This window comes from Rhinolophus sinicus, chromosome 11 (assembly GCF_057876585.1).
Source record: "Rhinolophus sinicus isolate RSI-liver-muscle chromosome 11, RSI-T2T, whole genome shotgun sequence".
Lineage (NCBI taxonomy): Eukaryota > Metazoa > Chordata > Mammalia > Chiroptera > Rhinolophidae > Rhinolophus > Rhinolophus sinicus.
The window spans coordinates 11,374,113-11,397,337 of record NC_142511.1 but is presented as its reverse complement, the minus strand read 5'-3'; the positions used below and the strand labels follow the sequence as shown (position 1 = coordinate 11,397,337).

Below are 23,225 nucleotides of genomic sequence, written 5' to 3'. Positions count from 1 at the left end.
TAATACGAAGGATCACGCCACAGAGCCAAGGCCATTTTCTGGCTAAAATACCATCCTCTCCTCCTACCGCTGGCTATTTGTGAACTTACCTATTGTGACTTTGTACCTCAGCGTTCTGAGGCCCAGGGTGGAATGAGCCACCATTGTCTTTCTTGTTCTTGGGGGACTATCTGGTTTTATGAATTCCTATCGCTCTGAGTACACAGCATTAAGGAGCTAAGCCTATGCACAGTGGTGGTTGTTTTCTGTGAACCGGGGTTCTGTGGGGTGCTGCATGCCCCCATTTTGCACCTAACATTAACAGACCACCTTTCCCTGCCTTTCTGCAGAGGCTCGGCTTCCTCGCCATGCTCACCTGTCTGTTGGGGGTCTGTGACCTGCCCTCACTGGGAGACCTGGACTGATGACGCTCTGGGGACTCCCAGTCGGCCTGGGTCCCTCGCTCCTCTGAGTTGCAGCGGGACACATCGGGAGAGAGAAGATGCTTTCGCTCTTTCGATCGTCCTCGCTCTCTGCCCCCTGAGCGGTGGGTGTCGGACTTGTGGCCTATGAGAGATGACAAAAGCAACCGATCACAACTCAGCCCACACTGGCTGCTGAAAAGAAAGTCTTCGAGCCTCGGTCCCTAAAGATCCTGGCTTCTCCACGCATGTCAGTCAACAGGTGATCTAAAAGGGAAGCAACACCAAAGAATTAAGCTTGTGTGATAAGGGGAGTGTGCAAGCTGCCACTGGAGAGACACGCACGTTACAGGATGTAATCAATTCTGCTTCCGTTTATGCGAAGACACAATTTAGCATCTTTGCCAACAGTATGGCCCACGAATTCTCTATGTCCTAAACAGGGGTGCGTAACTTTTGAGGGGGAAGATGGCAGCAGTAGAAAGGAATTAAGAAGTTGTGATGAACTTCTGTGGCACAGCTAACGTAATGCCAGGGTGAGACCTTCAGTTCTAGTCCCAGTTCGGCCACTTACTGGCCCTGTGGTCCAGAGCAAGTCACTGCTTTCTTTACCGATTTCTTTAGTGAAAACCAAAGAAAACCCCAATACATAAAACCATTCCGGGTAGCACTGCTTGGGTTGAAGTGGAGTCGGTGGGTTTGTAATATGTACATTCCTAAGGAATGGCTCTGCAGAAAGCCATCTGAAAATCTTCAATTCTAATGACATCTATGGCCCATCTCTGGAAGGAGGGCATCTGGTCGGCCGCCGTGATAAATATAGTGGTCTTTGGCCTGTTGCAGGGCGTGTGTCAGATATGGAACCCTTCTCCCCACCCCTTTGGTAAGGAGCATTCTTCCTTCCTTCCCTCTCCTCAACTCTTCTCTGAATTCTGTTCCACAGATTTTCAGTCCTTGCCAGAATCGGCCTAGCAGGGCAGGAGCCCAAAAGGTGAAGAGCGAAGAAGACCTCCTTACCTGAGTCCGAGTTCAGGCGATGGGCTGACAGCCGCAGGGAAGAGTGGTAACTCCGGCGACGTGACTTGTACGTGTTTTCACTGCTTCGCTCCATGGAGAATTCCTCCAGCCATGAGGAATTTGAACGCTTATCCCGAATAGTGGAAAATGAACGTCTCATGGAGCTGGAGTCTGTGACCACCTGGAAGTAGGAACCGCCAGAGGAACACAAGGCATGGATTAATGACTGAAAGGGTCTAAAGGTAAGAAAGAAGTGGGACTGGGATTGTGGAAGATTGCAGAGCATCACCTCCCTTGGCACCCTCTTGCTCAGACCTTAGCTGGAGTAGGTTGTTCCAGAAAGTGTCTTTATGTTATGTCTTTATGTCACTGGGACTGGTCCAGGGCTCAGGAAAGCAAGCGAGTGAGTGTACTATGCAAGCAGTGAACCTTAGGCACTTGGACATAGGTGAGGGCAAGTGTCAAAATTTCTACACCGTGAAAGAAGCAGGGCTTTTGTTTTTCACCCTTGCCAGCCCTGCTCTACAGGGCCCGAGCTTGGGAGGGCTCGTCATGAGCAGCTACTATGAATGCATTGCTCTCACTCTATCATCTGTCCCACCCGAGCCCCATCCTGGGCATTTTTGCTTTGCCACAGATGTTTAAACAAATCCACAGAAACTTCTTGTCTCTGTCAAAACTTAATGTAAGACAGACAGACAGAAAAAAGAAGCCAGGACAGACAAAGAAATGAGGCATGGCCTGCACTGGTTAGGACAGACAGTCCTGACAGAGCTGTGTGCGAGTAACTATGCATGTGCTTGAGGAGCAAGGAAAGGAAAAAGGGAAGGAGAATTCCCCAGGGAAAGTCCTGGAAAATAGTCCTTTGCATGGCTGGTTGAGTCTTGAGGATATTGAGCTCATCTGGAGTGGGTTATGGCATCTTGCTGGCTTCATTGAAGGCACACTATGGAGGAGTGGGTTCTACAGAGAAGGCCCACGAGCCAGGTTTTGCTTAGAGGAAAAGGGTGGGGCAAGTCAAAGGCTCACCTGAAAATATCAGATGTTTTTTTCATAACCCACCACTTCAATGCAGCCCAGGACGCCACTGCATGTGGTAGATGGGGGTTGCTTTTACCTGGGGATCCACGGTCAGGCGTGGCATAGAGGATGCCCTCCCAGATCCCGCATGCTCCTGGGTGTCCGGAGGAAGGTAGATGTCATGGTTAGAGGGCTGCACGCTTTTTAATTCACTAACCTCTGGCTCCTGGAAATAAACACAGCCAAGCTTGTGGGACTTGGTTCCACCTCAGTGCTTCTCATGTTCAGTGGATGATTCTGACTCCTCCATAGCAAGAATGGCTTTTAGAAGAGAGACTTGCATTTCAAGGTCTCAGTTATATGTATGTATGTCTAGAGGGGCAGATCTGTGGTTTACCAGATGTCCCAAACAGAAAGCTCTCATGGACTGAGATACTTCAGTATCGCCTGATTTTATCGCTAAGCAATGGTTCAGATTTTATAGCTTTGTAAATGAACATTATTGGTAGTAAGACTTTTTGCTTATGTGAAGTGTATGTTCTGAGAGTTGGTAGGTAGTGTGTGGTTTATTCTTTCAATCTAAAGAAACCATTTATCAATTAAATAGAAACCAGTATTCGAAGGAAACTCACCAATATCTGATGTTAAATATATCTTCTCAGACCTTAGGACACATGATTTTATTAGCTAAGAGTTTCATTATGATTGAAACCATCTAAAAAAAAAAAAGGTGCGTGTGGCCATCTGTTAGCTATGCTCTAGACTAGTACAGTCTGATAGAAATAAAATGCAAACCGCTTATGTAATCTTAAATTTCCTAGTAACTACATTTAGAAAAAGTAAAAAGAAACATGAAAACCAAACATATATTTTATGTAACTCAATTTATCCAAATATGCTCATGTCATCAATATAAAAAATTGAGACATTTTTACATGTTTTTGGTACCACAGTCTTTGACCTTGGCATGTATTTTCCACTGTTTGCATATCTCCATTTGGACTAGCCACATTTCAGGTACTCCACTGCCACACGGCAGTGGCTAGTGTATTGGGCTGTGCTACTCTAGAGCATTAGAAGGTTGGCTTGACTATCTCTAAGGTCCTGTCCAACCCATTGTGTTATTTTCCTGGTCAAAGAATGTCAGTTTGGCAAATGTACACATTCTAAAGAAACAGCTAGTGTCACTGCATAAAGAATGGAGCTGCCTCAAATGCTCTCATGGGCCATCAAACAGAGACCTAGGATATATCTTAGACATTTGGAGATTACACCAGAAAAAAAAGAAAAGGCTGTTTTATGTTTTAGGAAATGGCACCCTAAAACCATGGGTACATGAATAGGGCACTGCTAAAGGTCAGCCTTGACTATTTGGCTGAGCGGTCTCTGGTGTCCGTAGGAGGACGGCCTTCCCGGGACACGTGATGTGTGCACTTGAGGAAGTTACAGTGTTTGCAGTACATGCTTTATATAGCACATAGGTCTGACTCGAAACACATGTGGTAACAACACTGCAGGCTACACACACACACACATGTCACGGCCACGCCTCAGGACGGAGAGCAGGGGGCCCCCGAGGGATGGGCAGGAGTACACAGTGGTGAGTGTGTAGCACACCTGAATTGCATCACAGACACCAGTACTGACAATGAGATGAACACATATCCAAAAGTCCTGGCACTGCGGCTCAGCCCTGGGGAGCCCGCAGAAATGACGGTGTGATAAAGAAATCTCCCTGTGAAAGAAAGGACACATTATTGAGGGTTTTTTTCCCCACCAGAAAATGCCAAGAGGCCCTTTTAAGACTCCAACTCTCTGTACCAAGTAGTCTCTGGGCTTTGGAGCTCAGTTCCTCAGAGAGGAAGGCAGGTGAATTACTCCAAGGGTTCCTACCCGCCTCAGCACTCACACACTGGGATCTGGTCTCACTGTCTCCCCAACACAACCATGCACGTCCCCTGACTCAGCAATCAGGCATCTGCTTGAGCTACTGAAATGTTTTGCCGCCTCTGACAGGTACCCATTCCATCAGACATGCGGTCCACGTCATCCCTTCAGGATGACTCAGGTCAGGAGAGAAAAACGCACATGGACATGGAACTCAGTACAAGCTGTCTATGGACGTTTGCAAATGTTGGGTTTTGTCTTTTTTTCTGCAGGCCACTGAACATTTGGACTTGAATTCTCAGCTCGGGAGGGAACTTGATGTCGTGGCTCTTGAACTCAGAATAATGGTAAGTAAAGTCTGTTGTCTTTGGGAATCACTGTTTACCTTTTTGTATCAGGAAAACCTAAAGTGCAATCTGTCTTCTCTTCTTGAAGCTTAAACTGCACTCAATAGATGTCTCAGGAATTTTGCCGCTATGCCCATGAAACACTTGAGGCTCAGGAAAGTGATTTCAGGCCTCTCTTAGAATCTATCTGACCTTGCAGAATTGAGACCAAACGGGTCAATTTGCCTGCACCCACACCGAGTAGAAGCCAGAGTGGCTTCTGCATCTCCTGGCGGACAGCTGTCACTGCTGGTCATGCTACCCTACCCCATGCCATCATTTTGGGGCTGGCGGGGCGTGGGGAGCGGGGCGGCAGATATTCCTGTGTTTCTCCAAGACATACCCCAAGCTTTTGCTAAAAGAGCATTATCAAAGGCAAGATTTTCTGACACTTAAGGGCATAAATTCCTTCAGCAGATAAGGAGCCTCTGGGATTATAAAACCAAAGGAGGAAGCATTTGTCAGAGAAACTCAGCTATGAAAGGGACACAGCAGGAAACGCCCAGGGTAATTGGTTGGACTATCAGAAAGGGTTTTCCTGATGGATTGTGGCCATGAAAGAAAATTTGAAAATGAGAGTGGGCGGGCTCAGGAAACCAGGGAACTATTTTGAAGTCATGTAACTCATTCATTCACCAGAGACTGCTGCTCCTGGAATTGTCCGTCATCGGCTGGGTCCATACAAGCCAACTGGAATATTTCCTGGGGGGAGAGCGGACTCATCGCAGGGTATGCACTCCGGCCGCTCCTGGAAAACAACGCCAAATTCACAGGTAATGCGCGCATGAGAGAGAAACAGACATGCCATCGCTCCCATTCCCACTTCCCACCCAGGGCAACACTCTTTAGTCTTGGCTGACTTGTAAGCCTGGTAACTTACAGGTGCTGGCCCTAGAATAGAAAATTAAAAAACAAAACAAAAACAAAACACTGGAAAAGAGAAAGCACTGTTTTCACCCGGCATTTGGAGCCATTCATCACTCTGCTGGTGACTAACATATCTGTGACAAATGACATCATTTGTCACGCTCAGCCATATGGAAGACCAAAGCTAGATTGTAAACCTGTTTCTGCTCAGTGTCTCCATTCGGCAGAAAAATGCCATGGTTTAAACACTGAACAGTTTGTTTAAATATTAAGCACTCACGGTCTTTTAAAAAAGTTCCTCCTCGTTCAGTAAGAATATGGTTTTATTGTGCCAACATCCCTGGCCAAACTAAACAATTCAATGCCATGAACATTTATGGAAGTGTCTGTGCCCGAAACTGGGCAGAAGATGTCAGAGGTTGTGTTGAGGAGGTGACCACCTCTGGGGTGATGGCTGTGGGGACGAGGGCAGGGACAAAGGCGGCCAAGTGGTTAGAGGCTCTGAATGAAAGGTACGGAGAGCTGTCACAGGATGTCTGTTATTAAACCACTGGTTTAATAAGAGACACTCTTAGCCAGTGGGAACCACTGGGCTGGTTAGGAGACAAAGAGGCAGCCACTCTTCCTAAAGATATGCCTGCTGCCGCCATTCACTGCTCCAGGGGACCCTTTGACCTGTTCAAGAATGCAGAGTGAGCGTCCTGGGAAGAGGGGCAGTGAATGGCGGCAGCTCTCTCAGTGGTGGTGGGGCTAGTCTCCCCCTCCAGAGAAAGCTGTTTCATCATTGAGTCTACTGCTAGGACCCCAATGGGAAACCTGAGGCCTGAGCAAGGATTGCCAGTTACTTAAAAATAACCCACAGGTGCAATCTTACTCAGTGGGATCACAGGGAAAGATCTAAAGAACAGAACCACCCAACCTGTCCCCTTGCTCCCATGGAGGGCTTTAGCAGAATTTTCACCTGCTGCAGGGCGATCTGATACGTACATGACTCACATAAAAGGTCAGTCAAGGTCTTCCCCAGTGTGCCTGCTCCTGAGAACCACTGGGAACAAGATGAGCACGGCTGCTATAAGAAATGGGTCCCCTTTTGTCCTACAGAAAATAATTACCCATAAAGAGCATCCCCAATAGGTATAGAGGACCCTGGGAATTACTGAAAAACCTCATAGAGTTGAATGCTTTGAACCCCGAGTGACTGTCTCCTTATTTTAAAACATTGTCTGGGCTCTTGTTGTTACAGTCAAGTCCAGAATACTGAACATGGGCTCTCTCTGGTGATCTGGTCCCCGCCTCACCAGCCTTGGCTTGCATCACTTTCCCCCTGAATTCCAGACACACTGGACTCTTTTACCGTGTTTCCCCGAAAACAGGACCTAGCCAGACAATCAGCTCTAATGCGTCTTTCAGAGCAAAAATTAATATAAGACCTGGTATTATATTTATATTATATTACATTATATTATATTGTATCATATATCATATCACATTATGTTATTATTAATTATATAAGACCCGGTTTTATATTATCGTAAAATAAGACCAGATCTTATATTAATTTTTGCTCCAAAAGACGCATTAGAGCTGATTGCCCGGCTAGGTCTCCTTTTCGGGAAACACGGTAGTTTGTTCAATGTGCCAGGCTTCTTCCCGCTTCAAGACTTGAACACAGGCTGTTCCCAGAGTGCTTTTCTCCAACTCCCAAGCCTCCCCCGCCCCCGAAAACTCTTCCTATGTTATTTTGAATTCATCCTTCAAAATTCTTAAGGAAATCTCTACTACAGCACACACACTCAGATCACACTGCATTTGTTTCTCCCTATTAGAACTGTAATTAAATCATTGAAAATGATCTTTTTGTTTTCCTTTCTAATAACTCTGTGTCATATCTGGCTTTCCACCAGATGTAAGTAACCTTAATGAGAGAAGAGCCCTGTCGCTCACGTTCACCACTCGAACAACATAAAGCTCTAGAAATACAGCTGGTCCTGAGGAAGCAGCCGCTGCTCCAACAGCGTCCCCATTTCAGGAATGTGCCAACACTCACCCACAGGCTCAAACCAGAAACCTGAGGGTCATATTTGATTTCTCCCTCTCCTCATTCCATGTAGCAAACCAATCACCAAATCCCATCCATTACTCTCAAGTCTGACCTTCTCTCCCCATTTCTGTCTGTTAGTCCAAGCCACAGCTATTAATAATTCACACAATGACACTCACTTACTAAATGGTGTTTTGTCTCTCGAATTGCTCCCTTCCAATCCACCGAGTCCACACTGGATTCACGAATGATCTTTAAAAAGTGCAAATCTGATCACGTCACTCTAATGCATAAAACCCCATTATCCTTGGATGAACTTGAATTTCTGTATCTTGCTCATAATGCTGCTATGTCCCAGCCCCTGTGCAGCTCTCCAGATACAATACCTGCCACCTCCCTGAGCTCTGTCTGTGCTCCAAGCATCCAATTAGTTTTCGCTTCCTTACACTTACCACACTTCCTCTCACCTCTCAAAGAGCTTGCCTCTCACGTGAATACTGCTTCCTCGGGGAAGCCTTGCCAAACCCTCAAACTAGGTGCCCTGCTTTCTTTAGTTACAGGGCAGCGCAACAGCCTGGCCTTCCGGGAACTGTGATTATGTTGACTACTGACTCTCCAGTGCCTGAGCCCGCTTGGGGGTCACATCAACAAGGACATGAATCAACAAACATGGGAGAGAAGCTGGAGTGGTCCTATGGGGGAAGGTAATTTGTACAGCAAATTGTTGTGGATAAAACAGAGTGTATGTGATGGGGGTGGTCCTCCATTTCTAAGCCAAGGACCCTTGAAAAAACCCTGTAAACCCTTCCAGTGAGATGGTCCCACAGCTGCAGTCATAGCTCCTTCCTGTACAGATTGAAGAGAAATAGCTACTTGTGTCCTGCCGCCAGGAGAGTACACACGCTACCACCGTATCACATTAAATATTTGTAAACATGACCGATGGCCTTGGTCCTGACTCTGGGTCTTTTCTGCTCTTTCAAGATGTGTTGGACGGTGAGCTCTGAAAATGATGCTTTTCAACAACAGGTCCCCAACACCACAGGCAGAAAGAAATGGTGTGAGTGATTCTAAAGGGCTTTCTGCCAGAGGTCTCACTCCCCTGATAATTACTGAAGGTGTGACAGTGATTATTGTTTCTATGGTGATGGGCTGGAGTAAACCAATCACAAAAACTCATTTACATCGGGAGAGGGTCTTCATGCCCTTGGGTACTCAGTACATGCTTTGCTGCTGATAGAAAGGTAAGGTTGCAATGAGATGTGTACGCTCTAATCATTTATGACGAGTGGCCAAAGTGGGGCCAAGGCTTGCAACTCAGAAGAACTGGCAAATTCCTTAATTAGAGTTTTGTTTCCATTGCCACTATAGAAAATAAAGATTTTTTTTTTCTGTCTGATCTAAGAATTCCTTTTGTTCATTTCCCATATCACAGTGGACCGGGAAGACCCTGGAGCTAGAAATAACTGACTTAGACTCCAGTTCAGCTTCCTGCTGGCCCTCTGGTTTGCGGCCACTCGTTTAACATCTCTGGTTTCTTCATTTGTCAAGTGGCGATGCTCATATCCACCCCCTTCCCTTGTCCATGCCCTGTGCTCACTGTCTCTCAAGCTGGCACAGCACTAAACATGCTCGGTCTGCTTTTCTCTCACCCCTGCTGAATGCCCACACACACGTCTCCTCGACTCCCGTTCAGCTCCGAGTCAGGGTTATGCAGTAGGTGCTTCTGGGCAAAGGGATTCTGAGCCTGCACCATGGCACGCGTGCCAGAACGCGGGCAGGGGAGCTGCGGGCCTTTCGGCATTACTCACAGGCCTGAAACGGGGTCCTGCTGCAGGTAAGGCAGGGCTTTGGCATTGGCGATGATCTCCTGAGGCAGAGAGGAGGGCTCCATGCGCTGGAACATGGGTGCGTTTTTCTGTGTTGAAAGTGGAAGGAGAACAGAGGAACTCAGAGGACGGCGGGGGGACATGCAATTTACTTGGGTGAAATAGGCGCGTGACTCACACCCTGTTTGACCTCAGACCCACTGGGTTTCTGAGGCCCTAGTTCCTGGGCCCTGGACCCCTGACCTCTGCTGCTAAGCCCTTGAAGGGCGCGGTGCCCCAGGGACGCACAGCCTGGCCCTCTAGGAGCCCTCATGGCCCACCCACCATGCTGCCGTTGACCTTCACCTGTTCCTCCAGCTGCTGTCGCTGCTTCTTCACCTTACTCTGTTTATAGTAGTCCATGATCATCATGGCTGCATAGATTTTGCCCACAGTCAGGTCAGAGGCTGAAAAACACAAACGTGGCATGGAAGGGCACAGGGAGAAGACAGGTGGGGGAGAGTGAGGACACCTCTAACGCAGGTATGTGCCAGGCACTGAGGACACAGCAAACAGGCCCCCATATCTGTCCTTAGGGAGCTTCCACCCAAGGCGGGTGATGACACATTAGTAAGCATCACCTCCACGGGTCTAGATTTCCGTCTCTAATAACAACCCCCTTTTCCAAAAATGCACGAGGGTTTGCTGCACTGTATTCTGCGGAGGGAGAGACCTTTGCACCCAAGAAGTTTCACTGCAACCACAGGGACCCATGTGGAGAAAATGTTCCCAGTTAATAATGACAAAAGGAACTTAGGAAGTGAGGGATTTTCGTTTCCTAAGGATAAAAGAACACATTTCCCTTATCGCCTTGATCACTCTGGGTCCCCCCCAAAGATGTGGCCTTAGCATGCTGGACCCACAGTGACCAGGAGACCCAGGAAGAGACGCCTCACCTTTGGGCATGGGCACGAGCAGGTCCAGAAGCTTCTGGGACAGGTGAGGCCAGATGGCCAGGGTCTCCTTCTGGAGCTCTGAGTCTAGCTGCTGCCTGTCCGCACCCCCTGGAAGAAGGTAAGTTATTAATAAACAGGACACACAAAGAAACAACAAGGATGGAGGGAGCAGGTGGGGGTAGGAGCTGAACCAGCAGGCGACTCATTCTCAGGGGAAAGCTTGGCGCATAGTGACAACGGACCTTGCAATGCTGGGTCTTTCTGCTGAAGAAGCAGAACACATGTTGGCTCCCATTTTCAGTGACTCAGGGATCTCTTGCCACAGAGATGTGAGGCCCTGAGACCAAGATCAGCTTCTTCATTTAGAGGAAAAGCCTCCCAGGTGCTCCATATATCAGAGGGGAAAATGCAAAGAGCCCCCAGGGAGCCTCCCCTGCCTCATTATAGGGCCATTGATTCTTCCAGGGACTCTGACTCCATAGAGTGACCTGATTTTAAAAAGGATTTGGATCAGACAAGGGCAGGAAGGGCTGGAGGCCCATCTGGAAGCAATAAACCTCTTCTCTCCTAAATGAGAGTTAGAAATCAAGGGGAACAGAGTACCACGACGCTAGCACCTGCCACAGAAGCCTTCCCAGACGTTCAGGATGCCACATAAGGAAAACAGACATTAGAACTCATTTGTTCAATAGACACACATTGCTAAAATGCCTACTAAGCTCCAGACACTGAGGATCACACACTGTTCAAGCTGAAAGGAGCCTTAGCGATGAGCATTCATTTTACCAGGAGGAAAAGACACATGTTACAGTCACAGAATCTCAGGGGTGAAACTAGGACCCTAATGTTTGATTTCCAGGTCACTGTATTGTTAGACGGATGAAAGTGCAACAATCTCTTGCCTGGCACCGCCCTGCACGAGTCATTTTCCTTCCTCGGCTCACCTTTGGCGATTTTGATGTCCAGGGCTGTCCGAATCAGAGCCATCAGCGTGGAAGTGAAGTGGACCGTCATGTCCTCAGCTACTGGCATATTCATCAGGACCAACCTCTGTGTGAAAGAGGGGACAGAAACAGCGGGAGAAAACAACATATCAAAAGAAACCCTGGTGATCAGGGGAGAGAAGTGCAGAGGTCAAATGCGGAGACAAAAAAGAAGGGCACGGATTCCCCAACCCTGAGGCCCTACTCTCTTTACTTCTCACTGGAGGCTCCTTTGCTGTGGTTTTGTTTTTTTCCCAGGGAATGATGCCAGATTCCAAGGGAGGGGGCTGATCATTCTGTAGGACGCTGGCCAGGGTCCTAAGAATGTCTCTCTCAGAGATGGAAAGGGATTTCTCAAACACATGGTTCAGGGAAAGGAGTCAGCTCGGGGAGGTGGCTCCATTCCCTGTTTCAAGGCCGCTCTGGTTTTCCACCTGTCCTGCGAACACCCCCAAAACTCAGATGGAAAGACAGTGAGGGGCAGGTTTGGCTTTGCTTATCTGACTTGGAAGATACATCCTGATGCCCCCATTTTGAGTCTTTAGAGGATGAAATTTGCCAGCACATGATCGAACATGCACAAAAGTCCAACGTCTCCGATGGATGAGGTGGAGCAGGATGGAAAAGGTGCGCGTGCAAACAGGGTGGAGGTGAGGAGGCTGGAGGAGCAGAGAAGCGAGAATGAGACAAGGTGACCAAGGCAGGAGCAGAGTGGGCAGGCCTTGTTCCCCTCACCCAAAGGAAGGGATCAAACTGAAATGGCCAAATCCACTTTCCAGAGAGTATCTTGCTTTTGGAACTCTTTAACTTTTCCTCCAGCTCCCACACTCCTCTTCTCAAGCTTCATCCCAGGAACTCAAAGAACTCAGGGCCACATGCCACCATCTGGTGCTCTTGGATGTGGTCGTCATGAGCAGAAAGGATGCCAGCCCCTAAGCCGTGTAGGAGGGTTCCTAACAGGGCCGTTCCAATGAGATGCTGCCTGGAGCTACACAACTTGGAGGGAGCAGGAGAAGGTCCTCTGGCAGAACCCCCGGCCTAGCAGGGAGGGATGGCTCTCTTCCTAAGGCAGGATCTCCGGGACTTCACTGGAACCTCTTGTCTAACGTGATCCCACAGACACGGTGTCTTAGCCAGGTCCCTCTCTCTCCCACTTCCTTAAGTTTCTAGAGAAGTGGCGACACTGCTGGGGTGGATTCCTGGTGAATGAAAGCTGCAGAGTTCTGGGGCCGTCTGCACACCAAAGGGGACTTAATAGTAACTACAAGGCTACCTCGCTTTGCAGACATAATCCGTTCCGGAAGACCGTTCAAGTTCTGAAACATTCGAAAACCGAAGCACGGTTTCCCCATGGAAAGTGAAGCAAAATGGATTAATCCGTTCCAGACCTTGACAGTCAACCCCTGAAACTGCAAATTTAACATGAATTTTACTATCTAATGACACTATCGATCCATGGAATTTACGGCGTTCGTAAACCGAAATGTTCATCAACGGAGACGTTTGAAAATCGAGGCACCACTGTATTACTAATTGTAGAGGAAAAAATGCAGGCCCCAAAGCTATGAGCACCTGAGTGGCAGGTAACTCCCAACGGACAATGCTGCCCTGTGCAAACCAGGGGGAATCCACCCATAATACAGTGCCAGGTCCCATAGCTCCGTCATGTCGAGAAGGGAAATCTACATCCTGAATGCCACATGGGCCCATCGTCACCCCTCCCCTTGTATTGGCAAGAGAACTGGGGAGCTCAGCCCACGGGGAAAGGGAGCTGCATTCTTTACCACATGTCATGGGCTAGAAGTCACGTTCCTCTGTTTCTCTGTTACGTAGAAGGAACCATGCCAGAGCTCCTTCCTAAGTCGCGGGAGAAATTTGTTAAGAGTTTTCTTCTCTCCTAAACATTTCTTCTTGAACCATGTTTAGAAGAATGTTTGCATTATTTCCCTAACTTATCTGATTGGAGGTTGTGTTTTTTTTTTTTTTTTATAAGCTCTGATATCTGTTTTGCTGTTAGGCTCCCCTCTTGCCCACATACACTACACTGCAGGCCACCACTCTGCCTCCTCTAAAAGCAAACACGCTACTCAACACTTCCTTTCTGGTAACCACTCACAAGAAGCCACACACTTGTCGTTAAACACAGAATGACAACAGAAAAAAAAACCCCGCGCTGAGTCGTATTGCAAACCATCCTTTGTGTCATTTCAGGACGTCATCCTTCCATGAACCTTCCTGACCGGCAGCTTCCTCGTTTCTTTTCCTTCGTTCCCTCCTCCGCCTCCCCAGCCCAGCTTCCTCCCGGGTTCTGGCCTCCCCACAGCTGGCTCCCGCTTTCTGCTGGTCTCTAGCCCAGAACAAAGGAAGGGGTGGTCTACCTTATATGCCACTTTGGAGGGACATCGCTTGCCGAGGCCTAGCGGCGGTGACATGAGGGTCAGCATTTCATACATCTCAGTGTAATGGATGCGGCCACTGCTCATGGGGGGCGGTAAGTGGGGTGGGGGGCGGGGGCAGGGAGAGGAAAGGGAGTGGGGAGAAGGATGCAGACGGGTAGGAGGGGAGAACAGGCATTCCCAGAGAGCAAAAACAAAACAAACAAAATCATACGGAAAACAGGAGAGGAAGAAACAAAACAAAATGGACAAACAGGAAAAGAACAGGAAACCCGTTAATCAAGGCAAATCCTACGGGGGACTCCATCCTGGTGCGGATTTATGTCAGCCTCACACAGACCCGAGAACGCTGGTGGCATCCCCTGTGTGGTCCCTCTGACTCGCGTGTGCTCGGTCACGGGGACTCGCCTGCGTTCTCCTGAGCGGGCATTCCCCTACTTCTCTGTCCACGCCATGGCCCCCGTACAACACAAGCGTGTGCTCCATTCCCAGGGCTGTGTGAGACTGGTATAAACCGGATAAACGGCGCTCCGGCCTTGGGGTAGAACGTCCAGGCGCCGGCCTGGAAGTCAGGCCTTTCTCCTGCTCTGCACCCACAGGCAGAACGCCGCGTATCCCCCTCTGCGCTGTGTGTGCAGCAGGCGCGACGTGAGTGGTGGGCTGTGTCTGCTTAGCAGTCGCCCCGTTGCTTCCACCTGGCTCTGTGGAGGAGACAGCTCTTTACTTCCCAGCATGCCCCTGGGCGATGGCATGCTGGGGACAGAGAAACAAAGCCAGGAGGAGGAAGAGCGTCTTGCATGCCATGCGGCCCTCCCCAGCTCTCCCGTCATGCGGCTGCAGGTTTCACCAGGGTCAAGTTTAAAGAGTCTCAGCAGAGGCAGCTGTTCAGCCTCCCGCGTATGGGAATTACTGCGTCTCCATCTCAAGCCAGCTGAGGCCGGCATCTTCCTGGGCCTAAGTCTTCTTCCAGCTGCCGGGCCCACGCTTCCCTCTGCAGCCCCAGGAGAGCCTTCCTTATCTAGGGGGCTTGGCAGACCACTGGGATGTCCGAGTTCCCAGGGACTGGCCCAGTTGGAGAGGGAGGTCCCGTGTGCCTCTGAAAGTGTCCTTGGTTTCACAACCAAGCAGTGACTCGGCAGTTATGACAGGCCCCTGGGCTCCCTCCACAATGTATGGCAGGACGCTGAGGTGAGAAATCTGCTCAGGGGCCCTCTGTCCTCTACTGTGACCTCCCTAACCCCTCGGAGCTATGAAATTCTCCATACACACCAAAGCTGGGCTTTCTTACCTACTCTCACCTCTTGCCCTAATTCTAACTTGTTTTTCATCCGCTTTCCTTCCTATAGCTTTTATCATCGCTTCTGGCCAAACTATCCAGGAGCTGGAGGGCAGGCGTGACAAGGATCACACTTTGCTACATTATTTATGGAACGATGACGCTGTTTTGCTAACAGGAAGCTTGTCTGTCTCCAGCGAAGGGAAACCAGAGCTCTTTCCGGGATGAGAGATTTCTATCATCTCTCTGGAGGAGGGAGGGGTCCCTCTGGTTATATCTATAGATTAAGGTGGAGTGGGGAAAGAGAATGTGTGCAGACGCACGGGTGAGTGTGTGCATGTGAAGAAAGTGCGAGAGGTCAAATCAGCCTTTATGGTTGAGTCCTTAACTCTTCTGTCCTCCCCCCAAAACGTGCCCTTCTTCCTATGTGACAGCTGCTGGTTCTGGGAGGGTTGGGACCTCTTTAAACTCAAAGGAAAGCAGCATGAAGGTTCCCTCATGTGGCACAGTGGTGGTGGAGCAGAACAGAGGAGGGGTTCCACGTCGCACCCCACCGCCAGTCGCGGCTGGGGACTGGGAGGCAAACCTTGCAAGCCACCCTGTAGGGGCAGTTCTCTCCCAGGCCCAGAGGCGGCGAGATCACCCGCACTAATTTGTACATATCCTTATACGGGATCCTGCCACTGTAAAGGAAGCAGAAGTGGGTTAATAGGACACTCAGAGAAGGCGGGAAAGAAGTGACAGCTTAGCCATGAAGCGTATGGCTGGAAGAGGAAGGTCAGCTTCTTTCCTGGGGCCTGGCAACGCTACACCAGGGGAGGCGAAGAACAGTGAGCATCAGAGAGGGCTCACCCTGCAAACCACAGTGCCCCCAATATTCCAAGGCAGTCGAGCCCGTCCAGTGCCCAAGGGGACTGCTGCATGACAAGAGCACCCCAAGAGACCTATCTGGCCCACACCTGTCCAGATGTAGAAAAGTAGACCCCAGCTCGAGCTAGGTCTCAAAGAACTGCCAATTCACAAATGCTCTGCCCGCTGTCAGGAGCGGATGCCAGGCTGCCGTGAAATGGATGGCAGCACTGTTTGTTGTTTGCAGACACAGACCAGAGTCCGTTCCTCAGACCTGCTTGTCGGGCGGTAGTGGGGAGTCAGCGTCTCTCTGCAGATGGCGAGAGACAAATTTCCCATTAGGCTAATTAGCAAGGAGTACAGTTGGCATCAGGAAATTTGCAAAGGGCTGTGCTTCTCTTTGCGGCAGAAATTTCCTGAGCTGAGACTTGGGCAAGCTCTTCTTCACTGGACAGGGGCTTGCGGGGATCTGTGTCCAGAGAGTGGTCCTCTCCCCAGGTCCGCTCCCACTGCCCAGCTCACAGGCAGCTTGGTGTGAAACAGTCCGAGTTCCAGAAACAATGAGACCCATCGTACCAACCCCTTTTTCCCACTGGAGAAAGGATAGAATTAACAATTGATTCATTTTCAGTGGCTAACGCATAGGCTCCGTCAGGGGTCAGGACAAGAAAGCAATAGCCAAGGATCTAGACACATCCTGGTCTGAACCAGAGCGTCCACCGGAAACGATAAGCACACGTCTGCATCTCCGAGCAGCATCCTCACCAGCAGCCATGGGGAGACTAGGACTCTACCCCAGCTTCACTCCTTCTAGCCTTTTCTTAATTCTGGTGTTGATTCCTCCTGTTCTTCCAAATCGCAGCTCATCAGTACTTCCCGCCTCTTAACTCTTGGAGGAGGTACTTTAACCATTTGTTCTATTACGTTTTCTTACTGAGACTGGGACATTGGTGGGTTGGAACTGCTGTCTATAGGCTGATGGTCTCTGCTGCCTGGATCAGGCTTCTTTTTGAAGACGCTGACTCACTGTATCTTTGTTAGTTTTCCCCCTTCATCTCATAAAGGAGGCCAGTGAAACTCTAACCAGAACACGTTACACTATGAATTTCAAAGCGGACAGCAGAGCTTCTCCTTTTCCTTTCTGCTCTCTTCAAAGCTCATGTATGTAAGCCTCAGGAGTAGTCCTCACGGAATTGTTTCTTCCCAGCAGCCGGAATGAGTGCGTGTGTTGGGAGGGTGGGAGGTCGGGGACGGGAAGGCATGTTTAATGCACATGGCATTTGGGTCCCAAGATAATGTGAAGCCACAGGACGCTGGGGCTTCTGAGAGCCAAAGACACCTGCACGAGGCTGGGTGAGCATGGAACTCCTTTGCGTGCAGTTGGTTTCTCCTCTCTCAGGTTCCCAATCTCATGGCCATCCATGTTTTCCAGACCGATTTTGCATACTTTCCAGTTGCTTTCCCATATGGTGATTGTCAATTATAGTAACAGTTACCTATGTGATTGAATATAATCCTCACCACCAGCCCTCAAGGTTAGTAGGTAGCATTATCACCTTTCCACAGAGGAGGAAGCTGAGTGGTTAAGGGACTTGTGCCAGGCCACGGAGCTGACAGATGCAGGCCTGGCTGAGTCCCTCTAACACACCGCCCTGTGCTCTCTAAGCAGCCTGTCTACTGGAAAGGAAGGCCAGAGAGTAAAAGCCATCGCTCAGCCATTGTAACAGGAATGGATGTAGAGAACTCCGTGTCATTACTCTAAGTCATTACTAATTCCTGAGGGGAAGGGGACTTCTGGTTCACAGTTCTAACCCATAAAGCAGTAACCCAAGTTCAACAGCCTCAGAGAAGAATAAATTTGGCAAGAGTCTCAGATTATGAAGGGGTGCCAGGTGGAAGCAACATGGCCTGTTCCTATGAAAGATAGCGCTTCTTACAGGCTTTCCGAGGGTTGCCAACCCCTGCGCTAAAGCCCAGAGGGCACAACATCACTTGAGAACTATTGGACAGTGGACAAGACCTGGGGCGTTATCCCCACAAATTCCTGACATTTAACTCAGTTGCACACAATAAAAATCCACAAGTGTTTAAGGGATCAGTTGGAAGAACAACTTACTTGGGTTTTTATATAATTTCAGAGTTATCTCAAACTGTACCTTTTGAAAGGGATGAGAGACACAAAACACTAGTGTCACTGACCATGGTGGCCAGATGTCCAACTGGCCCAGAAAACGCTCGTAGCCCCACCGTCCCCACCCTCGGTGACTCAAAGGAGTCCACCAAGACATTGGGCAGGGAAACAAGACAGAGATTATTGGACGCTCCTCTGGGGATTGAAGCCAAACACTCTGAGGTGTGGGCTGTGTGATGAGATCGGCAAAGAAAGGGAACGAGAGGGGAGAGGAAGATAAAGAAGCCAAGTCTTTGATCCCAGAGCCAAGCTGAGGGCCTGGCCTCTTCCATGGGCTACGAGCAAGAAGAAGCTCCTTTCCATGTGTCACGGGCAAGCATTTGGGGGGCTCCGAGGCCACCCTCTTCCTTGGAACTCGAGCGACCTGATACAGGCCCCGCTGGGCTGGCCCAGAGGCCTACTCACCATGCAGCTCTGTCATATTCTGCCCAGACGCGGACAAACTCATCCAGGTGGTGCGGCCCCAGGATGGACGAGTCCCGCGTCAGGTACTCAAAGTTGTCCATGATGACGGCCACAAACAGGTTCAGCATCTGGAGGACAAGGTGGGAGGAAAGGAGTTAGGGGAAACCTGAAGCAGAAAACCAGGCCTCAGGGCCGAAGGCCCTAAGGAAAGCCCAGCTGACCCCGGTGAATGCAACACATCTTCATTAAAGTACCACACGTCTCATTGTGTAAGCGTCGGTTCACGTTTCTACGCCACTGTCTCCCAACAAAGCACTCCACCTTCGCTTCTGACTTTCACTTCCTGTTCCATTTGACTGTTACTGGAGCAGAAGGAACAGCAGCCACAATAGGCTCAAAGGTAGAGGAAGTCAAAGCCTGATACCAACCCTGCTTGCCAGCCTCCCTGCCCCAGCCTGGCTCCACCAAGGGAGCCACCAAGAGATCTGATGAGCTGTCTCAGAGCTGACCACACGTGTGGCCAACTGTGTGACCACTTGAAGCTATGCACGGCTCTTGCGTGGATTCTGAGATCTTGTTCTGCCACTTACTTGTGCGACAACATTTATCGTCCACCCACTGTATTCCCAACAGAGATCCAGGTGTTAGGGAAGGGGGGTAAGAAAGTTCTTATCTAGAGATGCATTTCCATGCCGAGCGCATTGCTTAAACACAGCGGACACTCCCTAGATGTTGTTACTCGAATATTCTTAAAGACTGATTTAGTATTTAGTATAGACTGTGACACCTTGAAACATACCAATGTTACAGATTAAAAAATAAAAAATCCCTGAAAGCACCCTATGCAGGTTACGGTGGGAAACAGAAAGAAGTGTGGATTTGAATTTCACGTAATTTTTACGTCCTGAAATACTTATTTTGATTTCTTTCTGAACCACTGAAGAATGCAGAGACCATTGTTAGCTCAAGGGCCTTACAAAAACAGGTGGCAAAACGGGTTGGCCTGTGGGCTACCGTTTGCCAACCTTGGGGCTGGATGATGGAGTAGGGAACAGGAACCACTAAAGGGGGTTAAACTAGGAGAGAGACCAAGGGAAATCTGCATTCAGAAAGAATCCTGGGCAGCTGTGTGGAGGGTGTCACTGTGCCCCTAACCCACGGCAGTGGCAGGACAGTAGCAGGAACAGGGGAGTGAAAGGAGGTAGAATTGGCAGGACTAGATGACCACAGTGGACAGCACGGTTTTGTTGTTTCCTGGCTCTGCAGCACCCACGGACCATACTTCTGCTATCTTGGGGACCCACCCCTTGCCTATTCCTAGTTAATATGTTTAATGGGGCACCACCTGTGACCCAGGACTCAACCAATCATTGGATCCCATTCCCCTGGACCAGAGCGACTGGTGATCCAATCAAGGCCGACAAATGGTACTGACTCTTCTGGACAAAAGAGTTGTTCCTCCCTGTTGGTCTTGAATGAGCGAGGACCGAAATCTAGAGTGGCTGCTGCAGTTGTCCTGGAGCCACAGACTGGGGTGTTTGAGAAAAGAGCTCACATGGAAGAGTCTAGAGCAAGAGAGCTATAAATAGGAAAGAAACCTGTCCCGATGACGTCATCGGAGCCCCAGATCAAGCCCACTTCAGGCTGTCCTGCCCCAGGACCCTTCATCACCATGTGCCTATAAATCTCTTTCTACTTCAGCCAGATGGGCCAGGCTGTCACTTGCAAGAGACCAATGGGTGGTGGGCGTGAAATAAGAGTCTCTGTGGATGACGCCCAGATTAAGTGGCTGGTGGATGGAGGTGCCAGATATGCAGGCGGGGTAGCCAGGTCAGGAGGAAGTCTGCGGGAAGGACCTGGCTGGAGTCTTCTCTGCGATACAGAGAGACTGCTGGCAGCATCCTAGTAGCCAGTTTCCCTCCCTCCTTCTCTCCTTCCCTCCCTCTGCCTACAATGTATGTGGATGCCTGGGGGTCTAGCCTCATGAGGATGAGGGTCACTCCCTGGAGGTCATGGCGGAGAAAGAGGGATGGTGTCTGGGCGCTAACCATTCTGTGGCGCCACCACGAGCCTATGCTCCTTCCTCCAGACTTCACAGACTTCCAGTGTTTGGGGGAAATAAACATCCCTCGGTTAAGCCACTGTTCTTCAGGGAGTTTTGTCCCAGGCGGCTGAGCCGATCCTAGCACGGGCCTTTCTTTCTGTCGCTGGGACTGGAGCCACAGTGAATATATTCAGTCACTACATGGGTTACAAAGGTTGTCCATGTGGCCACACATTTCTGTTATACTCCTTTCTCGGTACCTAGTATTAACGGGAACAAAAACTTAGTATTATCATTGCGTTACACGCGTCGTCTCTTACAGTGTCGTGTGCACACTCACACCTATTATTTGCTTGAACGCTCCTGCTAACTTTGTGGGAGGCGGCCCTTCAGGGACACAGTGCTTCCTACACCCATCTGGAGTCTTTGTTCCAAGCACACAGCCCGGCACGTCACAGCGCATCCGTCAATCGTTCTAGAATGGCTGGTTGAGCTGAGAAGCTGTGGGACTCGCCCAAGGTCAATCTCACGTAGGGCTGAGACAGGAAAGCAGATCACCTCAGACTGAATATAGTCTCTTTAAAAATAACATTAACGTGAATTATGCAGCACCCTCCAGTTCAAAACTCTAAAAGTACATTTAAGTCTTTAATTAATTTTCCAGTTATAGCTTTGGTTTCTTTTAAATATTTAGTATTAAACACTTGAACCATGTAGGATGAAACCGAGCCGTCGACAGGCCCTGCCATAGGCTCCATCTCGCACCTGTCACTAGCGCTGTGACACCTGCATGTCTTGTACCCTTTGACTGCAGGTTGATGAAGGGACTGTGCCTCACTGACAGCTTTACCCCCGAGGCCTCGCTCAGAATAAGCCTTCAACAGCCACTCCATAAAAATGGGCTGAACATGGGAATGAATCAACTCAAGACTCCAAGTTGCCTTTCAGTTATTTGCATTGTACAGTTTCCATGTTTTTAAACAGGATACTGTTTTGTTTTCATTTAGAAACCTTCCACACCCATGAGAAGGCAGTGTATTCAACCACATGAATCCGCTCACCACGCAAAAAACACTCTGATTACCACGTCCTCTTCCCTCCGGTTTTATAGAAGCCACAAAGGGGAAGGTGTCTTGGCCACAGGTGGAGCAGCACTGTGTGGACCCCCCGAGTCTCCAGGTGGTTCATCTCTGCTCCCGTAGCCGGGCGGTCACCCTTAACAGTCCATCTGCAAGCCACCTCCCCACACCCGAGGGCTGGACACATGGCACGTCCCCGCGGGATCACTTTCCAAGAGGTAGAAACGCCTGGATCTGAGACAATTAACTCACTTTTCGATGGACGGCCATGAAACTGACCTTCTTTTCAGTGGCACTGCTTTACTTTTAGATCTTTGTCCAGCCAGTGGCATCAGCAGTAAAGCAGAGCTGAGTGACGTCAGGGTGGCCAGAAACACCAGACGGACCCTTTTATTAATGTGGTAGCTCCTCGTCCATTATTCTGTTTATCACCACTTGTCTGATTATGCAGGATAGATTCCCGGGTGCCGGGTGCTGATTCCTGCTTTCTCCCTAAGGGACTAAGTAAGGTGGCACCTAGGGCTTCTCACTGTTTTATAAGTGGGTGTGTCCACAGATACTACTCAATATTTACTAGTGCGCAAAGCAATCACGTCCTTTCACGTCTACCAAGCTGGCCAACTGTCATCAAACGTAACGATGTAAGAGAGAAGAGTATCTATTCCGTTATATACTGTCATCACTGTCCTCTTATTCATGCTATCGCCTTATATATTCAAGGCACCTTTCTTAAACAGTTCAGAAGTCCCCAAAAGAGAGAGAAGATATTCTTGGCCCTACTTATGAAACACCTGAGGTACAGAAGGGGAAGGAGTTACGCTAGGTCACAACAGACTCAACATGAAGTTCACTGTTCTGTTCACTGACCATCCCTTCTCACAGCAACCCTTCCCGAGAAGCAGAAAAGTCTTCTGTCAACCATGGAAAGTCACCCACCCAGGAGTACCCTGGCCGCTAAGTGCTCTCCTGAGGAAATCAGGTGTCTCACCGGGGGCCGCAGGGCACGTGTGAACAGACGCTGAAGGAAACATGTCTTGACTGTTCATCACGGGGGTGAGTCGGGATGGGATGGGCCACCGCTCGAGCAAAGAACACCGTGCTACTCACCAAGAAGGAGCAGAAGAAGATGAAGGAGACAAAGTAAACGTAGGCCAGATCGGTGCCGCAGCGTTCATTCTCACTCTGCCCTGAGGGGGCCGTGGTGTCTGGCTCACAGCCTTTCTCCCCGAGGCACGACAGCATGATCTCCTGCCAGGCCTCTCCTGTGGCGCTCCTGAGTCCGGAGGACATGCTGGTTAGTAGGAGCAGGTCTGCGTGTCCTGTCTCCTCTTCCCCTTTCTCTCACCGTGGGCCCAGAAGCTTCCCTCTGTAGCCACTCAGCCTCCCTCTAGTGCTTTCCATGCAGAGATGGCGAGTGCCAATGAGGTCTGCCTTGGGTTCTGCCCCCTTCCCCACTGCGCCTCTGTTTTTCGAAGACTCTCTGCTGATAGTGGTGGGACTCTCAAAGTCCCCACATAAACCTGGCCAGCCAAGGTTTCAGCCCTTAAATGGAGTTTGCTCTTCAAAAAACTACCCTCTCCTTCCCCCTCTCAGAGCCCAGGAGAACGTGTGGAAGTGGC

The 23,225-nt window shown here is 49.6% G+C and overlaps 1 protein-coding gene and 2 long non-coding RNA genes across 8 annotated transcripts in view; 2 read left to right on the top strand and 1 right to left on the bottom strand.

Annotated features, from left to right (window-relative positions):
• Positions 1-452, top strand: part of LOC141569336 (uncharacterized) — a 105,163-nt gene extending 104,711 nt beyond the window's left edge. Inside the window, exon 4 of the long non-coding RNA XR_012492864.2 lies at positions 330-452. This is a non-coding gene — a long non-coding RNA (uncharacterized LOC141569336). The remainder of the gene's footprint in view (positions 1-329) is intronic.
• CACNA1E (calcium voltage-gated channel subunit alpha1 E) overlaps positions 1-23,225 on the bottom strand; it is a 455,081-nt gene that overhangs the window by 9,458 nt on the left and 422,398 nt on the right. For 5 of the 6 annotated variants that reach the window (XM_088801607.1, XM_088801608.1, XM_088801609.1 and 2 more), the window contains 11 exons: positions 22,714-22,879; positions 18,484-18,611; positions 13,745-13,841; positions 11,328-11,433; positions 10,384-10,491; positions 9,794-9,894; positions 9,431-9,537; positions 5,348-5,459; positions 2,536-2,664; positions 1,419-1,599; positions 356-546 (listed from right to left, as the gene is read on the bottom strand). In XM_088801607.1, the coding sequence (XP_088657733.1) occupies positions 356-546; positions 1,419-1,599; positions 2,536-2,664; positions 5,348-5,459; positions 9,431-9,537; positions 9,794-9,894; positions 10,384-10,491; positions 11,328-11,433; positions 13,745-13,841; positions 18,484-18,611; positions 22,714-22,879 (1,426 nt within the window). The remainder of the gene's footprint in view (positions 1-355; positions 547-1,418; positions 1,600-2,535; positions 2,665-5,347; positions 5,460-9,430; positions 9,538-9,793; positions 9,895-10,383; positions 10,492-11,327; positions 11,434-13,744; positions 13,842-18,483; positions 18,612-22,713; positions 22,880-23,225) is intronic. The other variant, XM_088801612.1, reaches the window with a different exon arrangement.
• On the top strand, positions 549-4,672 carry LOC148756617 (uncharacterized). Its single transcript, XR_016022745.1, has 3 exons — positions 549-663; positions 1,345-1,660; positions 4,598-4,672. It is a non-coding gene; the product is annotated as an uncharacterized LOC148756617 (long non-coding RNA).